Source organism: Trichomycterus rosablanca, chromosome 9 (assembly GCF_030014385.1).
Source record: "Trichomycterus rosablanca isolate fTriRos1 chromosome 9, fTriRos1.hap1, whole genome shotgun sequence".
NCBI classification, from domain to species: domain Eukaryota; kingdom Metazoa; phylum Chordata; class Actinopteri; order Siluriformes; family Trichomycteridae; genus Trichomycterus; species Trichomycterus rosablanca.
Window position 1 is genome coordinate 39,742,749 of NC_085996.1, and position 20,501 is coordinate 39,763,249.

At 43.4% G+C, this 20,501-nt stretch overlaps 1 protein-coding gene across 1 annotated transcript in view; it reads left to right on the forward strand.

Moving 5' to 3' along the window:
• dcbld1 (discoidin, CUB and LCCL domain containing 1) overlaps positions 1–19,062 on the forward strand; it is a 36,493-nt gene extending 17,431 nt beyond the window's left edge. Inside the window, exons 6-15 of the mRNA XM_063002423.1 lie at positions 2,138–2,271; positions 3,585–3,625; positions 6,836–7,021; positions 12,062–12,177; positions 14,701–14,857; positions 14,947–15,045; positions 15,141–15,228; positions 15,741–15,790; positions 17,798–17,917; positions 18,189–19,062. Of these exons, the coding sequence (XP_062858493.1) occupies positions 2,138–2,271; positions 3,585–3,625; positions 6,836–7,021; positions 12,062–12,177; positions 14,701–14,857; positions 14,947–15,045; positions 15,141–15,228; positions 15,741–15,790; positions 17,798–17,917; positions 18,189–18,739 (1,542 nt within the window). The 3' untranslated portion in view covers positions 18,740–19,062. The remainder of the gene's footprint in view (positions 1–2,137; positions 2,272–3,584; positions 3,626–6,835; positions 7,022–12,061; positions 12,178–14,700; positions 14,858–14,946; positions 15,046–15,140; positions 15,229–15,740; positions 15,791–17,797; positions 17,918–18,188) is intronic.
• The last annotated feature ends 1,439 nt before the right edge of the window (positions 19,063–20,501 follow it).

Here is a 20,501-nt window from a genome sequence, read left to right on the forward strand (position 1 = left end):
AGCGCCGTCTAGGGTTGTTTTTAAATGAAATTTTATTTTTAACATCATTTAATCCTGCACTACATTCCAAACTCAGTACAGCTCTCAGTGTAACTCTGAAATTAGATTTTAGTTTGTTTGTTTTTCGCGCGTCACTACGGTATTTTTACTCCTAGAGCTCTGATAAGCGCTAAACGATTCCGTGTTTTAGCTGTTTTGTTTTTTTTCTAAGCATAATCCATTAAAGACTGACCTTTATTTCCAGCAGCTACCCAAGAGGGACTAATTTTAAACAAATCGAGGCTTAACCGCTTAAAGTGGCGCTGAAAGTGCTCCTTCAAACACGAGACGTAGCCGACAGCATTAGCTTTGACCTCTGTAATCTAATCCGGAGACTCGGGTCCCCTCAGAGCTATAACTCTGGTGGCTAACTGCGTGCAGCGGTGCGAGACCGGGGGGGGGGACGTAGGGGGCCAGAATGCACGTGGTGGCGTATTTATGGCCCCGGCTGGTGGATAAATGATCAGGTTAATGAGGCGGCGTGTTCTGAATGCTGAGCAGCTGGCGGTTTAGATAAGACACGGCGTCTGCTCTGTTACTACATCACGCTAACGACGGCGTGGCCCGCTGCAGACCACACGGGAGACGATGAGCGGCACATAAGCATTACACGCGAGCGCCGGTGTATGAGGTAGACAGGTGGAGCACCAGATTAGGGATCTGGTTTCACATGGTGGGCTCACTGTTGCATGGTTGCGTAGTAAAGAGCTCAGAAGAGGCCGTTCGTTTTCCACACAGTCAGCACGCCGAGTAAATATTCTGGGTTTCACTTAATTGTCGGGAGAATCTGATAATCTGGTAATTACTGTCAGGGTATTTAGTACTTTTAGGTTCTACAGGAGCGGTTAAACGTGAGGGGATTTGTATTGCTTTGGTGTAATTTGTGTAATAGTACCTTCTTAGTTCATTACACTGCATGTTTTATTTAATTGCCGTGCATTCGTAACGTGTTTAGAAACTAGAATCAGAATCAGCTTTATTCAGCAAGTATGTTTGCACGTACACAGAATTTGTCTCCGGCTGTTGGCAGCTCTTTACAGTGTACAGACAATACAGTGCAAATTATAACAGAGTAAGTAAAATTTGCATACATACAAAAAACACTCACTGTCCATTTTATCAACAATTACTGACTGTAGTCCATCTGTTTCTCTGCATGCTTTGTTACCCCCTTTCATGCTGTTCTTCAATGGTCAGGACCCCCACAGGACCACCACAGAGCAGCTATTATTTAGGTGGTGGATGATTCTCAGCACTGCAGTGACACTGACATGGTGGTGGTGTGTTAGTGTGTGTTGTGCTGGTATGACTCACTGTCCACTCTATTAGACGCTCCTACCTAGTCGCTCCACCTTGTAGATGTAAAGTCAGAGACGATCGCTCATCTATTGCTGCTGTTTGAGTCGGTCATCAGGTCACAGGACGCTGCCCACGGGGCGCTGTTGGCTGGATGTTTTTGGCTGGTGGACTATTCTCAGTCCAGCAGTGACAGTGAGGTGTTTATAAACTCCAGCAGCGCTGCTGTGTCTGATCCACTCATACCAGCACAACACACACCAACACACCACCACCATGTCAGTGTCACTGCAGTGCTGAGAATCATCCACCACCTAAATAATACCTGCTCTGTGGTGATCCTGACCATTGAAGAACAGCATGAAAGGGGGTAACAAAGCATGTAGAGAAACAGATGGACTACAGTCAGTAAAATATATTCTATATTTCATTTTATTTAGCTTTGAATAGCATCCAGTTCTGGCTTTGCACACCTCATAACACTTTGTGGTGCAGATTTAAATGGTCAAACAAATTAGTTGTGTCGTGTTGTGGCAACAACTGCAAGGTACTGTCGACAAATTACCTGTTTTGGTCAAGATCATCGTTTTTGTAGCCGAAATGACTAGCGACACACTCCGTGCATTTAATATTACAGTAAAATATAATCTGCCTCTGCTAGATATCATGAACAATGAGAACGGTGCACATTTAACTTTTGTGTAGTTGTACCATGGCATTGCACGGATGTGATGTTTTGATATTGTCCAGTACTGTCCATGTCTTGCAGGCTTATCCTCTATTTTCTATGTTTTTTATTCAGACATCAGTTTTATGTAAAGCAGCAGTACATGCTGGAATCATTCTGGACCAGTTTGGGGGACCGGTCACCGTAGAGAAGCAGCGTGGGCTCCGGTACTACGAGCCCGTCCAAGCTAACGGCATTCAGTCCAAATCGTAAGTCCTGTTTTGTTTTCTTATTTAGAATGAACATGTGATCTAATTATATTGGATTTGTTTTTGTAGACTTTAAAAATCATTAACACGGCGTGTTGAAATGTGTTCAGTTGTACTGTTCAGAGTCTCCCTTAATCCAGTTTAATTATAGCCGGTTCCCACCCTTAAATAAAGAAAACGCTGACTAAAGTCGACTTAAAGCAATTAAATTACATCTAAAGCCTGTACTGTGTGTCGAGCAGGGTTGCCAGGTTTGTGCCTTTCCCTCTAAATTAGGCTTAAAAAAGCAGTTTTTTTGGAGGGGGGGGGGAGCCTACTTTCAAAAATTATCACAGCCACCGAAAAGCTTTCATCACAAACGCAAATCGAAAGGAAGGAATCGATTGACATCGTCAGTCGGTTCTGGGAGTGGCGTCGAGTTTTAAAGACGTTGAGTTTCGAGGTATTTTTCCCCATAAGGATGTTTGCAGATATTTTAGTCTCATGTAAAATAATGAGGTTGTTTTTGACACTTAAACACTGAAAATAACAGAAATATAATATAAACACACTGAAATACAATTACTAACAGTTACACATCAATAAAAATACAATAAAAGCTGCACTTTAGTTTTACTTCTTTATTGTTTCCTGATGCTTCTCCATTCTAACTGTTTTAAGATAGTGTTTAGTTTCTGGAGTGTAATTTTCTTAAAAGTTAAAAGGATTGGATGAGATTCACTTGATCTCAGATGTGTGGCTCTCTTCAGATGTTTAGACGACTTTACTTCACCTGGGCACTTATCACGCCGTGGCCCCTGCAGGCTGTGGGTTTTCATTAGAAGCGTATCCTCTCTGAGAGGATTAGATTGATGGTGCGCAGCCTCCAGGGAGCACCTTACTCTCGGTGGATTGCTCGGATCAATACGTTTTAATAATCGGTTAAGGTGATTGAAGCCTGTACGTCGCCTGCACGCGTTTTAAGTGCATTAGTAGCAATACGAATTAATCTCTCACATTTTAATGCAAATAAAATGAATTTCCACATGTTAACATCAGTACTAGCAGTGAGAGATTCCCTCCCGTGCACGCTCTGATGAGCCCCCCTCCCCCGGGCTCAGATTTGCATGCATCTGGGGGAGGGCGGGGGTTTTAACAGGCAGCAGGGGGGCATCCGGAACAAAAGCTGTAATTCTGGAGATGAGGGGCACAATAGAGGAGCTGCTTCTACTGTTCTGGCACACAGTGGGTGTTCCCTGACATGACAGCCGCATCCATTTATCACAGTAATTGTAATTAATTGTGATTCATTTCTGTTTTTCTTCTTCTTTCAGTGGCTCTTTGTCCGAATCCCTCTTCAAATTTGTCACGAGTGGTGAGTTATTAAATATATTATGTTTTTAATATTAGAAATAAATCGACCCCCGGTGCTACTTAGTCCTGATATGATAAGAAGAGACTCACTGAAGATAATACAGTGGCAATTCTCACATTTCTCAATAATACGGGACTCCTGGACCTTGGAGTCCACATCTCGAAGGACCGGTCGCTGGTTCAAACCCCACATCTGCCAGGTTGCCACTGTCGTGCCCTTGAGCGAGGCCCTCAACCCTCAGTTGCTTGCAGTGGATACAGGTTAAAATTGGATAAATAAAAGCGTCTGGGGTCATAAAGAATTTGGGCAGCGGTAGCTCAGTGGTTAAGGTGCTGGAGTAGTAATCAGAAGGTTGCATGTTCAAGCCCCGTTACTTCCATAAAACCTCCAAAAATGCCACTGTCGGGCCCCTGAGCAAGGCCCTCGACCACAATTGTAAGCGGTTAAAATTGGATGCATGTTCAACCCCACTGTCGGTCTCTTGAGCAAGGCCCTTAACCCTGAGTTCATACATAATTCATGGACAGTTGTAGCCTAGCGGTTAAGGTACTGGACTAGAAATTTAAAGGTCGATGGTTCAAGCCCCATTACTTCCATAAAATGCCACGGTCGGGCCCCTGTGCAAGGCCCTTAACCCTCAATTGCTTGCAGTGGATACAGTCACAATTGTAAGTGGTTAAAATTGGATAGATAAAAGCGTCTGGGGTTGTAAAGAATTTGAACAGTTGTAGCTCAGTGGTTAAGTTGCAGACTAGTAATCAGAAGGTCGCTGGTTCAACCCCCACGACTGCCATAAAACCTCCCAAAATGCCACTGTCGGGCCCCTGAGCAAGGCCCTCAACCACAATTGTAAGCGGTTAAAATTGGATAAATAAAAGCGTCTCGGGATCTTAGTGGTAAAGGTGCTGGACTAGTAATCAGAAGGTTGCAGATTAAATCCCCACAACTGCCATAAAACCTCCAAAAATGCCACTGTCGGGCCCCTGAGCAAGGCCCTCAACCCTCAGTTCATACATAATTGTTGGGCAGTTGTAGCCTAGTGGTTAAGGTACTGGACTAGAAAAAAATGTGAATGGAGTTGTAAGGAATTTGGGCAGCGGTAGCTCAGTGGTTAAGGTGGAGGACTAGTAATCAGAAGGTTGCAGGTTTAAGCCCTCCTGAATGTTGAATAGCTCTGTATGGTGTAGACAGGCCTGTTTGTGGTTATAGGGGAAGTTGTGGGAGGCGTGGGAACCCCTTATCTAGACCTGTTTTAGTTCCACGAGAGAGCCTGGCACCTTTTTTTTGTTCAGCCGTACATGTGTGGACTAATCTCAGGTGACTGGCAGACCGCCCTGTGTGCCAAACACGGTGCCATCAGGGCGACGGCAGCCTGCTGCCCGCACCGGGACCCGCTTTCCACACCTGCTCTTCAGGTTCTTCTGTTTAAAACAACCGCTGATTGTTGAAGGCCTTAAATCCTTCAATTATTTTTGCATTTATTCGGACGCTGTGTGTATGCAAATGTGGAACACCGCCACTATACACGCCCGTCCGCCCGCTTCCTCTGCTAAACCACCGCTGAATGGCCCTCATTTGGATATTTGGAACATGATAGGCAAAAAACAAACCGTCACTTCTTTTGGACAAGTGTGAGTTGTGTTTATACATTTCCTCTCCGTTTAGTTAGATTTTATCCGATCACCTGATTCGTATTTCGGCCCCTACTGCTGCAATCCGACACTCCACAAAAAACCGACCTTTTCTTTTGTTCGTACGGAGATCCGCTCTGTGCAGTGCAGCACCATCGATCAGCCAGCAGAGGTCGCAATTGAAGTAAATATGAGGAATCTTCTCAAGCACTCCCACCCTCGGACGAGCCGATCATGTCTGTCCAGGGTGCCCGGCTTGCCGGTATGTCAGCTCTGGCGTTCCAGCGTGTTTTACTGCCGTGTAAAAGAAGCTAATATTAAATATCAGATTAATTAAACTTTTAAAGGATGTCACGGCAGCTTTGTAGGCAGCTCTGTCGCCTCACGTCGAGAGGGTACTGGGTTCGATCCCCAGATGGGGCGGTCCGGGTCCTTTCTGTGTGGAGTTTGCATGTTCTCCCCGTGTCCGCAATGGGTTTCCTCCCACAGTGCAATGAATCGTGGGTAACCAGTAACTACCAGTCTCGTCATGAATGGAACCAACGTGAAAAACATCACATGTAAATGCTAATAAATAAATTAACTTTAATGAGAACAAAATTGAGAGTCCTGGGTTTGATCCTCCAGGTCCTTTCGGTGTGGAGTTTGCATGTTCTCCCCGTGTCTGTGTGGGTTTCCTTCGGGAGATACTAAATTGTCAAAGTGTAAAACATGATGTTAAAATATTAATAAATAAATAAATAAATACATAATTGTTTTAATTAGAAAACTTGTGAATTTTGGGCCGCTCAGGTGGCGCAGCGGTAAAAACACACGCTGGAACCAGAGCTGGGATCTGGAATACATCGTATCGGGTCTCAGCTCTGCCTGCCGGCTGAGGCTGAGCGGCCACATGAACAACGATTGTCCTGTTGTTCAGATATGGGCGGGGCTAAGCCGGATGGGGTCTCTATCTCATAACTGATGCAATTACGACCTCTGCTGGCTGATTGATGATGGGAAAGGAGTGCTCTCAGGGTGTGTCTCTCCGTACACAACGCTGAGCTGCACCGCACTCGTCAAAGTGTAGGCGACGAGATGCGTACGGCTGCTGCCCACGTGTCGGAGGGGGCGTGGGTTAGCTTCGTTCTCCTCAATCAGAGTCGGGGATCGGCATTGGTGGAGAGGAGCGACTTACGGTACTGTGACAGTATGTTGTCTAAGCAATTGAGGGTTAAGGGCCTCGCTCAAGCGCCCACCAGTGGCAGCCTAGCAGTAGTGGGGCTTGAACCAGTGACCTTTCGATTACCAGTCCAGTATTTTAACCACTAGGCTGTAACTGTCCAACTTTAAATTCGAGGCGATCTACTGTAGGTGGCCCTGCAATCTTTAGCAATCTGTGTTTTTGTAGACGCAGAAGGGTCCAATTACATTTATACACGAGTAGATACGAAGTGGAAACGTGTCTAGCAGTTCATCCACGACTGACAAATTAAATACGCAGGGCGAGCGCTGTTGCCGGTGCGACCTCGTTAAACGTCAGCGCCGAGACCACTTGAAACGGAACTCGCTCACTCGATCCCTTCCCTCTTTTCCACAGACTGCAGCAGGCAGACCTTTCTTCAGCCCGTATCTGTGAGCTCCTCGTGGGAGAGGAACGCCTCGGGCGGGTCTCGGGACGACGCCTCCGTCAGCCTCGTCCACTCCGTGTCCCCGACGGGAACCTGGGCCACCGAGCTGAAGCCCTGGCTTCAACTAGACCTGGGAGAGAAGAAAAGAATCACAGGTTGGTATCTGGTGCATTGTGTTGGTAGTAATGTTTCCACTGTGTGATGGTCCATCCTAGATGCCTCAGAGCCCAGAGAAGTCGACGCCGCTTCTGGACATGGTTACCATAAGGCTTCTTGTTTGCACAGTAAAGTGTTAAGTATGATTAGTGCAGTAACTCTGTATTGTAGAGCTGATAAAGGTTTGATAAACTAATGATATGAAAAAGAATGATATTCTGCACTGTAGAGGGAGAACATGCAAATCCCTTCCAATCTTTCTTCGAGGTTCATTGTTTTTAAACACTTCAATTATTTTCTCACGCATTTGTGGACAAACTGGATCCTCTGATCATCTTTACTCATCAGAGACTCTCAGCCTTTCCTGGATGCTGCTTTTGTACCAAACCATGATCACAATCACCTGTTTAACATCACATCATTATTTAGTTTTCACCTCATTATTCGCCCTAAATTGCCCCCGTCCCAACTTTTTTCGGAACGTGTTGCAGGCCTGAAATGCAGGAATGGATGTTTATTAATAAATGAAATGAAGTTGAGCAGATAAAAGATGAAATATCTCAACTTCATCCTGTCTGACATCAAGTCAAAGTCAATGTAAGAAATTCTATTTTTTATTATTTTCTATACTGTCCCAACTTTTTCTTATTTGGGGTTGGATATTAAATTGATTACTATATCGTACGACGAGAATAAAACGTTTTTTTTTTAGCACAGAGATCACAATTTTAATAACGAAGTCTTATTCAATTAAAGGTTCCAAACGATATGAGATTTATTTACTTGCTGCAGTTCCAGCGAAAACTCAAGACTTAAAAATAAAACACCTCGGTTCCTCGGTTCAAAGCTCGGCCTTGCCACCGGTCGACTGTGCACCATCTGGCGGGCGTAATTGGCAGTGCCTGCGGCAGACACGTCTCTGCTAGGGAGGGATGACCGGACTGTGTGGGCGGGATGACCGGACTGTGTGGGCGGGGTCTTCGAACGCTGTGTAAGGACCCTGATTGGCAGATAGAGGCGCCTGTGCAGAGTGCATGGGTGAAAAAGGGTTCCGCTAAGGGTCGGAGGAGGCGTGAGCAGCAATATCCCCGTCTCGAATGCAATCAGGGATCCACCAGCAGCGGAGGAGAATAAATTAAATAAAAAATAATGGTGACTTTAATATGTTGTTTACCTCTTTTAATGATGTATTAGTTTGTTATATTGTGAAGATTTATATACAGCATCTTGATATCTATAAAGATGCTTTATAAAGAAATATAACTTGACTCAACCAACTCTAATTATAAATAAAAGCAGATGTAGAAGGGAAGTTTGCACAACCCTGTAGTAAACATGCCCGGTTTAATATTTCACGCTGTCTAATTAGTATTTTACTCAGCTCTCTATTTGTAATCAGTGACTGCTAATGATAATGTGCACATTAATAGCTTGTGCAAACATTTGCCCGGAACAGAGGAGAAATAACCAGTGTGGATTTTGGTCCTGTGACTCTTACAAGGGGTAATTATCCTCACAAAGAGGCTTTCTCCTGACTCTTAATAGAGTGTCCAATGTTACTGCCCCAGACGGCATGAGAATTCTCCTCCTCCGCCCCCTCCAGCCGCCTGATAACTGCATCTTTTTACCAGTTCCTGGTATTGCTTAAAAAATATCAAAGGCCTTCTGTTTCATTCCCTTAAAAACGTTCGGGCCGTTCCAGTAAGGCACGCGTGTATGTATAGCGAGCCGGGCGCAGTTTTCTGTCGCTTTATATATGGATGAGCCTGAATGTAGTCGTCTCCTCGGTAAAGGAAGCTCTGTTATCGTAGCAGTAGTGTTATAATACGGCGGCGCAGAGGGCTGATGAAGAATGCTGCTCTTTATTCCGAGCTCGCCAGGCTTTGGTGTTCGCACATCACTGGTTCTAACATACTCAGCTGACTAGTGTGTAAAGCATCGGGTCTGTGTGAAAACCTGGTGACCCGCCCTGCTCCACACTACCTACCTGATCAGCTGCCTCAGTAGAGAGGGTTCTAATAAGACCAGGAGCTTATAAGGCAGATTATTTAGACGCTCTACTTTCAGGTCGTTCAAACCGACTCCCTCCGTGTCCCGAAAACGCTTAAACTGTCCCTGACGAGCCTGAATTTACAAATAAACGACACTTTTATACAAATTAAACATCGACGAGAATTTATTTGCTTTTTTTCTGTTTATTTATGCGTGTTCTCCCATTTTTCTCCCGATTTATCGTAGTCAATCTGTCTTCCGCTGCTGGAGGATCCCTGATTGCAGTCGAGGTGGGTATATTGCTGCTCGCGCCTCCTCCGACCCGCGTGCAGCCCTCAGCGGAACCCTTTATCACCCATGCATTCTGCACAGGCGCCTCTCTATCTGCCAATCAGGGTCCTTACACAGCGTTTGAAGGCACTGCCAATTACGGCCAGCCGACCGGTGGCAAGGCTGAGTTTCGAACCGAGGAGTTCGGAATCTCGGCGCTGGTGTGCTAGCGGGTGCATTTATCTACATTTGAAAAGAACTTGATCCGTCATGTTTGTAGTTTTTTTTGTGAGAAAAGTCGTGCCGCACTGAATGCTGGGATTGCCTTCGGCGCTGAGGAAGTGCCGGACGCTCCCTCATTCCGAGCATTTTAAGGGATCTAAGAATTTAGACATGTAGGATGACGTAAAATGCGTCTATGTAGAGAGAGAGAGAGAGAGAGCTCGGTTGGCAGTGGAAGAGAAGGGATCTCCTAACTTTGACTCATCTGCTGTAACGTTCTATGTTTTCAAATAAAAAGGTCACAAGAGATTATTTATACAAGCAAACTCTAACCAATTTTTGCTTGATTGATTGGCTACGTCCCAAAGGTGCTCATGGGTGGTATACTTGAGGGAATGACCTTCTTTTCAATACTGGGTGCTCCTGGTATGGTGTGTGTGTTTTGTAATACAAACCAGACTGTTTCCTGCAGTATAGACAATGCTGGGGCATGAACTAAAGGTTAATTTTGGTACACACCCGACAATTTCTAAAAGCCAGACGTGTTTCATCCGATGTTGTGCCAAAACAGTGTTTTCTAAACGAGTACCAGCTCGGCTCTTGGCAGTATCTAACACAATAAGCACGTAATCGCTGTGAACGTCAGCGTCTTTAATCACTGTGTAGTACAGCGCTGTGAAAAAGTATTTGTCCTATTTCTAAATTTCTTCTGTTTTTACATATTTTTCGCATTTATATGTTTCAGATAATCAAGATAGGCCTCAAATAAACACAAAATACTTTTTTTAATGATTTTACTGCTTTTCTGGAAGGACAAATGCTCTTTAACACTGCCTGGCCCTGTGTGGAAAGAATAACTGCTCCCTTTAACCACTAAATCAACCAGTTAACCTTATACAGTTGAGAATTGGCTTCAGTATCACTAGCCACGCCCAGGTATGATTACCAGACAGGTTCTATCTAAGTGACACCTAGATTCAGCATGTCTGGCAGTAATGTGAAGCAGGTTAGAAGTTTCCAAAAAAGCAGCCGCTCAGGTGGCACAGCATTAAAACACGCTAGCACGCCAGGGCTGGGATTTGGAATACATCGTATCGAATCTCAGCTCTGCCATCCGATTGGCTGTCGTTCAGGAATGGGTGCCGTTACGACCTCCGCTGGCTGACTGATGGCGTCTGCCATCAAATGATACTTCAGATTTCGGAATCACGGTTTCAGTTTAGACACGAGACAGGATTTCACACGGGTTGGAAATCGGTGTGTGTCAGAATGCAGACATGCCTTACCTTTTACCGGGTGTCCACATTTTTTTTGGTACTGTATAGAAACCACTGCCACGCCCACATTTTTCCTTTCATGCAAACGTAGACGTCTACGTGTACCAGTTTCCAGACCTAGAGGTTAGTTTCAGGTCAGTCTATGACTGAAGACGATGCGAGGCGATTATTAATCACCCTCGGTTGGCGCCGTACCGCATATTCATAGGTATATTCACCATAGGTAAGAAACCTCTGCCGGTCTGAACGTAGGTGTGCTTAGCTGTTTAATTAGTACCCTGCGTGCATGTTCGGTGCCAACACTTCTGTCTATGGAGTAAAATGCGAGGTAACGCCACTTGGTCGCCCAACAGAAGTCCTCCTGGCTGTGTGCCAGCACAATCAGGCACCAAAGAAAATGCGCTTGTGCTGAGAGCTCCAGGCAGCGTCGGTAATCGCACCGTGAGCCCTGCGCATTCCAGAGCTGCCTAACACGTGCTGATACGGCACTCTAGAGCGGCCGAAAAGCTGTTTGAAGAGGGAAACTTTGAAGACTTACGTACGTGTTGAAAGGGACAGTTGAGGTTGCAAATGAAGGGAGTCACATGCCATGCAGCCACTGTTGGACCCATGAGCAATTGTACTGATCACGTGTATCAGTATGTATGACAAATAAAGGCTTCCCATTGGCCCTAAATTATACTAATCCTAACTACTCTCCCGCTTAACCAGTTTAGTAAAATTGGTTAACAAGTGTAATGTAACTATTCAAATGAGTAAAGAACAACACCAGCACAAGTATTGATTTATTTATCAATAAATTGATTTAACATCAACTTAGTTTAGTGTTAGGGTGGCTCGGTGGGTAGCCTCACAGCAAGAAGGTCCTGGGTTTGATCCCAGGTTTGGTCCTGGTCCTTTCTGCCCGAAGTTTGCATGTTCTCCCCGTGTCCTCTGGGTTTCCTCCGGGAGCTCCGGTTTCCTCCCACAGTCCAAAAAAACGTGCAGTCAGGTTAGTTGGAGACGCTGAATTGCCCTATAGGTGAATGGTTGTGTACGTTAGTCTGCCCTGCGATGGACTGGCGGTGTTACTGTGTGCCTTGCACCCATTGAAAAGCTGGGGTAGGCTTCGTCGGTAGCCCAGTGAGACGACACTCATGCTTGATTTGAAGGAGGTGAAGGTAAAAGAGGAAGAGGACGGACAGCCACAGGATAAATAGATGGAATAAACCGTTGAAAGCACGTATGAATTCGTGATATTGTACCGAAGATCCTAACGATGTTTATCTTGGTGTTTAGGGATTTTAACGAAGGGTTCGGCTTCCCGCGAGTCTTTTGTGAAAAGCTACAAAATCTCGTACAAGGAGAAGAGTCGCTGGCGGACCTACACCCAGTACAACAGCACTGAAGATACGGTTAGAGTTCGTTATCCTACTAAGTGTGACTTTACCATTAATAATTCATCAATCTAGTTTCAAGTTCGAATCTCAGCTATGCTATCAGCCAGCCGGGCGCCTGCACAGACTCACAATTGGGTGTGTGTCCATAAAGGGGTGGGACAACACCTGAACAGGGTTTCCTCCTAACTGCTGCAGTTACGACCCCTGCTGGCTGATCGATGGTGCTGCACTACACACAGATGGGGGATAATGGAGATCGGCGCTTGACTCTCTTGAATCTCTGTATGAACCAGTTCCATGCTGGTGAAAAGAAGCGGCTGGTTTTGTGCACGTGTCGGAGGGGGCGTGTTTTAGCATTAGAGGAGGCAAAATGTGATTGGGTAAATGGATACAAATGGATAAATAGGGAGGAAAGAGGCACCCAGGTGGCGCGGCGGGAGTACACCAGTGCCACCGGTCGGCTGGGTGCCATCTAGCGGGCACAATTGGCTGTTCCTGCAGCAGACACGTTTCTGCTAGGGCGGGATGACCGGACTGTGTGGGCGGGGTCTTCAAACGCTGTGTAAGGACCCTGATTAACAGATAAAGGCGCCTGTGCAGGGTGCATAGGTGAAAAAGGGTTCCGCCAAGGGCTGCGCGTGGGTCGGAGGAGGCGTGAGCAGCAATATACCCACCTCGACTGCAATCTGAGATCCACCAGCAGCGGAAGACGGATTGACTACGATCAATTGTCAATTACAAAGATGATTTGAGATGATTACAAAGACATGACAGCGCAGCAGCAGCAGCATGTTGGTTACACCGCCGGGGTTAGTATGTGCTGTAATGAAAATAATAGAAGTATTTAAGGATTATGTTAAAAAAAAAGCTTGCTTATCTTCTCCACTTTTACCCTTACTACTAGTTTGTTCTCACTTGCCTCTGACAAGTCGCTGATATAAAGTCTCAATAAAAGTCTTTATAAAACCCAGTAAAAGATAGCAGTTATTTATGTTTCTGCACCCAAACGGTGCTTAATAGGAGCTTATCTTAGCAGGATGCAGGATCTTTAAGGGGCTGTGACCTCAATCAATCAAAGTACCATGACCGGGTGCTGCATCGACCACTGTAGCACACCAGCGCTGGGATTCTGATCTCTTCATGTTCAAATCTCAGCTCTGCTACCGGTTGGCTGGGCGCCCCCTAGCGGGCACAATTGGCGGCGAGACAAAATCAGCCACTAGTCTGGACTAATCAAAAAGTAGGTGTGTAGCTGTGTAAGGACCCTGGTTAGTAGCTTGAGGCGCCTGTACAGAAGTGGAGGAACGTGGAGACACTCCATGTGTGAGACCGACCTCACGCGCCGATCCACCGAAGTACGGGCGAATAAGAAGGGGGCCGGTGGAGCGCACATGCGTCAGAGGGAGAATATACCCTCATGAACATGCCCAGAGGAATTCTCAAATTCCTGACCCCACCACAGACTTAATCCTACAAACAAACCTCAATCAATCATGCTGTACTATCAGAGCCAAAAAAAAACTATTAAATGATAAATTTGCCTTATTTGCATCCAATCAATAAAATCTCAATCATGGAGCTCTAACCAATGTGCTTCTGATCAATAGTCCAGTACCTTAACGCTGAGATAACGGCCACACACACACACACTAATCTGAAACACTGACGGGTCCAATCATGACATTACACACACTGATCAGCCATAACATTAAAACCACCTCCTTGTTTCTACACTCACAGCTCCACTTACCATATAGAAGCACTTTATAGTTCTACAATTACTGACTGTAGTCCATCTGTTTCTCTACATGCTTTGTTACCCCCTTTCATGCTGTTCTTCAATGGTCAGGACCCCCACAGAGCAGGTATTATTTAGGTGGTGGATGATTCTCAGCACTGCAGTGACACTGACATGGTGGTGGTGTGTTAGTGTGTGTTGTGCTGGTATGAGTGGATCAGACACAGCAGCGCTGCTGGAGTTTTTAAACACCTCACTGTCACTGCTGGACTGTGAATAGTCCACCAACCAAAAACATCCAGCCGACAGCGCCCCGTGGGCGGCGTCCTGTGACCACTGATGAAGGTCTAGAAGATGAGCGACTCAAACAGCAGCAATAGATGAGCGATCGTCTCTGACTTTACATCTACAAGGTGGACCGACTAGGTAGGAGCGTCTAATAGAGTGGACAGTGAGTGGACACGGTGTTTAAATCCACTCATACCAGCACAACACACACTAACACACCACCACCATGTCAGTGTCACTGCAGTGCTGAGAATCATCCACCACCTAAATAATACCTGCTCTGTGGGGGTCCTGTGGGCGTCCTGACCATTGAAGAACAGCATGAAAGGACTACAGTCAGTAATTGTAGAGCTACAAAGTGCTTCTATATGGTAAGTGGAGCTGATAAAATGGACAGTGAGTGTAGAAACAAGGAGGTGGTTTTAATGTTATGGCTGCATTATTATCATGCAGCCCGACACATCAGTTCCATTAAATAACGGGACGCTGGTTGGGTTTGTTTCCGCTGTCAGATCTTTGCAGGAAACGTGGACAGTCTGTATCAGACCCGGAACACATTCCGCCCGGCCATTACCGCACGCTACATCCGTGTCCTCCCACAGCAGTGGCATCGGGGCATCGGCCTGACCGCCGAGCTCCTGGGCTGCCCTTACGTCAGATCGTCTGCAGGTGATGAAAAATATATCAGTATATAAATTTCACTCAAAAAGTGTCGACGTGAATCCCTAAATGTGAATCCCTAAACTCTTGTTTTACAGTAAACGCGACGTCTCAGGTGACGCAGGAAGCCCCGCCCAGCCAACCCAAAGAAGAGGAAGAGGAAATCACCGAGCATGTGCCCTCCCAGGCTGATCTGGGTATGGATCCTCACTTCTGTACTCGTTATTATACGTTCATTCAGACTCTGTCGGTCACCTCTGTGCCTCCATGTCGGCCGTTCTGCTCTCCACAGTGAAGCTGGTGGCCATCGTGGTGTCGGCCGTGTTGTGTGTGGCTCTGTTGTTGCTGCTCGGGATCTGCGTCTTCAAAGCTCTCCAGAAGTAAGTACGCAGGAGTGACCGTGATTAAAGCAGGGGGGTGTAGTGTAGTGTAGTGTGGTGGACAGTGTAAGTGCTGATAAATGAGGGATCAGTACAGAGGGATGGTTACTGAGGGTCATCGTTTATGCACACTTAAACCAGCTGAACCAGAAAATCCAGGTTCTGGAACATCTCCCATATCGAAAGGTCTTTCGTCGATGTCGATCGTATTCTCGGTTCTTGACTGATCGGTTTTGATTGGAACCAGGAATGAATGAATGAATCCTTTCTGCTCCTTTCCGCTTCTGTACATGACAGCGCAACTGCCCCTTGTATTATCGTTCCTACTCCTCACACCCCTATTGTATAGCAACCAGAGAAGAGTAAAAGAATGAGAGGGAGGGTCAAAGGTCAGTGTCAGGAGAATGGGCTGTGGAGGAGTGTCGGGGATGAAGGGATTCGGGGGCAGGATAATAAAGCTGTGGAGAGAAAACTTCTCACATCAGTCTCACTCGATCTCTCTGTTCCTGCAGGAAGAAAAGTAAAGAGGACATGTACGACCCCGCAGATCCTACAGGATCAGGTCAGTACTCACGCTGACCAAACCAGCCACGCACCAGTATCAGTTTACACCAGTAACAACGCTGGTCTGGTTTAAATAAAGCGTCCGCTTCTATTTCTATTACTTACAAATACAAGTCATTTTTACATATAAAGATTTTCAGAGAATAAAAATATCATTGTCTTTCAGCACTTTTATTTTTTTGTTTATTCCTAATCTATAATAAAATGACAATTTATAATTAAAAAAATCTAATTTTTGTCTTATATTGGTAATGGACTTTTAATTATAATAATACTATTAATAACAATAATGGTAATAATAACACTAACAGTAGTAGTAATAATAATAAAGATATAATAAAAATATTAATAAATTATAATAGAAAATGTAATAATGATTATAATAGTGGTAGTAATGATAATAATAAAGATGGTAATAATAATAATATTAGTATTATACTATTACTATTACTTATACTATTACTATTAATGCTATTAATATTTTTTATTGTTTAGAAAAAATCTAGGGTCATTTTTACATGTATTAATTTTCAGAGAATGAAAATATAGTTGTGTTTTAGCACTTTTGTTTATTTTTATAATAAAATTAAATACAAAAGGAAAATAATAATAGAATAAAAACACAAAATCGATTTATTTTCTTCTTATTGTAATAATAATAATAACCATAATGGTGTTAATGAAAATAATGGTAGTAATAATTATAATAATGGTAGTAATACTAATAAAGATAATAAGAACAACAGTAATATTTATAATAATATTATTATTAATAATAATAATAATATTTAATAATAACAGTGGTACTAATTATAATAATTAAATATAATTTAAAAAAGTTAATAATAATAATAAAACAATTATTAAATAATTGATTGATTATAATAACAATGGTTGTAATAATAATAGCAATAAAGATAATAATTATGGTAATAATAAAAGATAATGCTATTACTATTAATATTTTTTATTATTTAGAAATTACATTGTCATTTTTACATGTATTTATTTTCAGAGATAAAAAAATATAGCACTTGTATCTTTGATCATCTTTATAATAAAAGAATAAAAAAAGAAAAATAATAATATAATAAAAAGACAAAATTGTAAAGACCATTTTTAAAGACAAAATAATAATTGTAGTAATACTAATAAAAAATAATAATAATATTACTCTTAATAATAATAATAATGGTTATAGTAATAACAACAATGGCAGTAATCATAATAATTAAGAGAATAAAAGTAATAACAGTTATAAATATTATGATAATTATAATAATGATTATAATAATAACAATGGTAGTTATAATAGTAATAATAATAAAGATAATGATAGTAATAATAGTATTATACTGTTACTGTTAATGCTATTTGTTATTATTAGAAATAAAATTAAGTCATTTTTACCATTTTTAGAGAATGAAAATATAGTGGTACTTTATTTTTTTTATTTTTTTTTATTTTTTATTATCTACGTATATAATAAAAATAATGATTTCACCTCAAAATATTATAATATTTTTTTCTTATTGTAATAATAATAATAATAATCTTTATTTATAAAGCACCTTTTTTAAAGCAGCAGTTCAAAGTGCTTTACAGAACGGAAATTAAAATGGAATAAAAGGAATCGAATGAAAAAAGCTCGATTATAAATGAATGAATGAATGAATGAATACACTAAATCAGCGCAGTGTCAGTGAAAACACAGGAGAACTGCGTGCAGTCGTCTCTACTCTTTAGGTTGTGATTCCACATTTAGAGCAGGAACCTGTTCTGTTTCCTGTATTTGTGTTATTATAGGGGATTTAACCCCATACACAAAAAACACCTTCATGAGACCCTGTTGCGTTCAGATGGTGGCTGTAAAATTTTGTAGGTCATAAAACTAGTAATAAATATTTCATATATTAATATTATTATATTACAAACAAAATTCTCAGAAATGTCTGATTTATAACTGAATGAAATTTTGAGACTTCTTTATATTTTGCACGTCCAGGATGCTGGAAGCAGGTGAAACATCCGTCTGCGAGGCAGCAGTCCACCGAGTTCACCTTCAGCTACAGCTCAGAGAAAGACCCCCTGCCCAAAATCGACCTGGTCACCAGCACCATAGCAGGTCAGACACAAAATCACTAAGATGCATAAATACCGTCAGCAGAACCGGTTCAGCAAAGTGAATGTAGATTAGAAACGGCGTCAGGAGTTAAACATGCTGATCGTAATAAACAGAGATACAGTCGCTGACCACATTCGTGGTGATTATTATAAAGTGATCAGCAGTTTCACCTTCATACTGGGACACGATGCAAAATATCCACATCATTCCACACCCATGTGTTCATGTAACGTGCGAGTAAACTGACCGAGTCTGAATTCTGTCTCCTCAGATTACCAGCAGCCGCTGATGCTGGGCGTGGGCACCGTCTCCCGAAAGGGCTCCACGTTCCGGCCCATAGACACGGACGCCGAAGACGACCCGTGTGACCCGACAGCTCATTACGACTACCTGCACACGGCCAACCAGTACGCCCTGCCTCTGACCAATCAGGAGCCGGAGTACGCCACGCCCATCGTCGAGCGCCACGTCTTCCGCAAGGACGGCTTCCTCCCGGATCCCAGCTACAGCGTTCCCGGGGCCGTCCTCGGCAAGAGCTCCTCCTTCAAGGGCCTGGACGGCTGTACGTACCCCAGGGTGGTCCCGGGGGCCTACAGCACGCCCCAGACCGGCCGGAACGGACCGAGGGTCTCGGAGGGGCGCAGACCCGACAGGCCGGACCATTCCGAAGGGGTTTACGACAGCCCTAAGAACAGAACGCCGGCGCCGCTGCAGAACGGGAGCCGTTCCGAGTATCAGCGGCCCAAGGTGAAGGTAAAGGGCCCCGAGGGCCACGGCCTGAGTGGAACTGGAAACATACCGCGATGTGAAGCGGTCATGTGACCTCACCTGATCAAGAACACCTCCGGGATCTCCCGCTAACTTATTCTCACACCCGAGAGGGGCGTGTCCTCGTTTTATTTTGTATATGTGATGATGTGATGAGAGGTGCTCGTCTCGGTTCCCTGGATGCAGTGTTATTTCTTCTGCTGTGCAAATTGAATCTATTTTGTCTTATCGAGAGTTGTATTTTTATTTTAGATCGTTTTTAAAAGGGCAGGGTTTGTTTTAGCCTCATTTCGGGACACTTGGGCTCACCAGGCTGCCTGAGCTGTGTGAAATTATGTCTAGGGTATAAAAGTAAGAGAGAGGATCTATATTTATAACACGGCGTAACACTTTCTTTCTATTTTCTGAGCTCCTGCTGTAAAGGAATCTGATCGTGTGGCAATCGGTCGTCTGGTTTAGGACAACCGGGTACATTGGCTTTGCTGATTCGGCCCAATAACAATAGGTCCACCTTATCCAAATCATTTCTGTCAATGCTATACTGAGCCACCTTAGGAACCTCTCTCAGTCGGGACTGGATGTACGTCCTATTTTATTTGTATTATTTTAAAGAAAAAACGTTACAGGTCAAATGCTTTTTAATTTAAGTTCAATTTCCCAACGAGTTGAAAGCTGTGCTTTGAAAATAAACGAGACACCCTGCACTTGTTGCTTGAGGTGATCTTAAAGAAGAAGCTTGATTTACAATTCAATTTGTCTTATTATTTGTATTATTTACTGACCTCTGGTGTTGTCCAGTCAGCGTAAATGACTCGAGCACACACAGCGACTTCAGACTTGACTCGGACTCGTTTCAAATGACTCGGACTCGACTCATGACTCACAAAAAAATGAATTATTATTATAAATATTCTGCTCTGTAATAATAATAATAATAATAATAATAATAATAATAACGCTCCGGCCGTCTTAACCCACAACACACACGATGTGTAAATGTTCCAGCCAGCTTCCGGTGTAGTGATGAAGCAGAATCGGTGCTGATGGTTGAAAGACGCTTTCTGAACCAATCAGAGCTTCTGATTGTAATTGTTAGTAAGAAATGCTGTTATCTGCATTTATTCGGTTTGCGTCACACAGATGACGCGGTAATGAAACGCTCGATCGGCTTTCTAACCACTTCCTGTTTTACTTCACCACCGGGAAAAGTTTGGAGGTTTTTAATTATAAGCACATTTACAAAATAACGGATTCTGTTCCTAATGGGACGCACGCTTATAAATGTAATAGCATCTGGAAGAACAGAAGCTAAGGTAAGCAGCGGTTATGATTGTTTTTGCTGTGTTTGGGATTTTGGCCGCTGTGCCGTGATTTATCGAGCGCTTTTGTTCTGTAATGAAAACAAAACGTATCAGTTGAAGCTTTTAACTGGAACCTTCTTGTTACAGAAATTACATTCATTTACACAATGAGGAGGAAAGTAAAGACACGAAGTAAAACGGCTAAATACACTCGCTAATCTGTTGTTGTTTTTATCTGAACTTACAGATTATTTCTTTATTTCTACACTACATTTATAATATATGTTTTGTGTAGATTATATTGACTCGTGACTCGACTCGGACTCTAGCCTAAAGACTCGTGACTTGACATTAACTTGTATTTTGTGACTTGTGAACATCAAACAAAATAGTTATGAATCGGATTTCTGATTATTTAGCTTTTTAAGTCATACTAGCTTCAATCTGAGCAGTCGCTCTTTGCACTGTCCACGATCTGTGACTGTTTTAGACTGTTTAGACTTTTTAATGCTCCA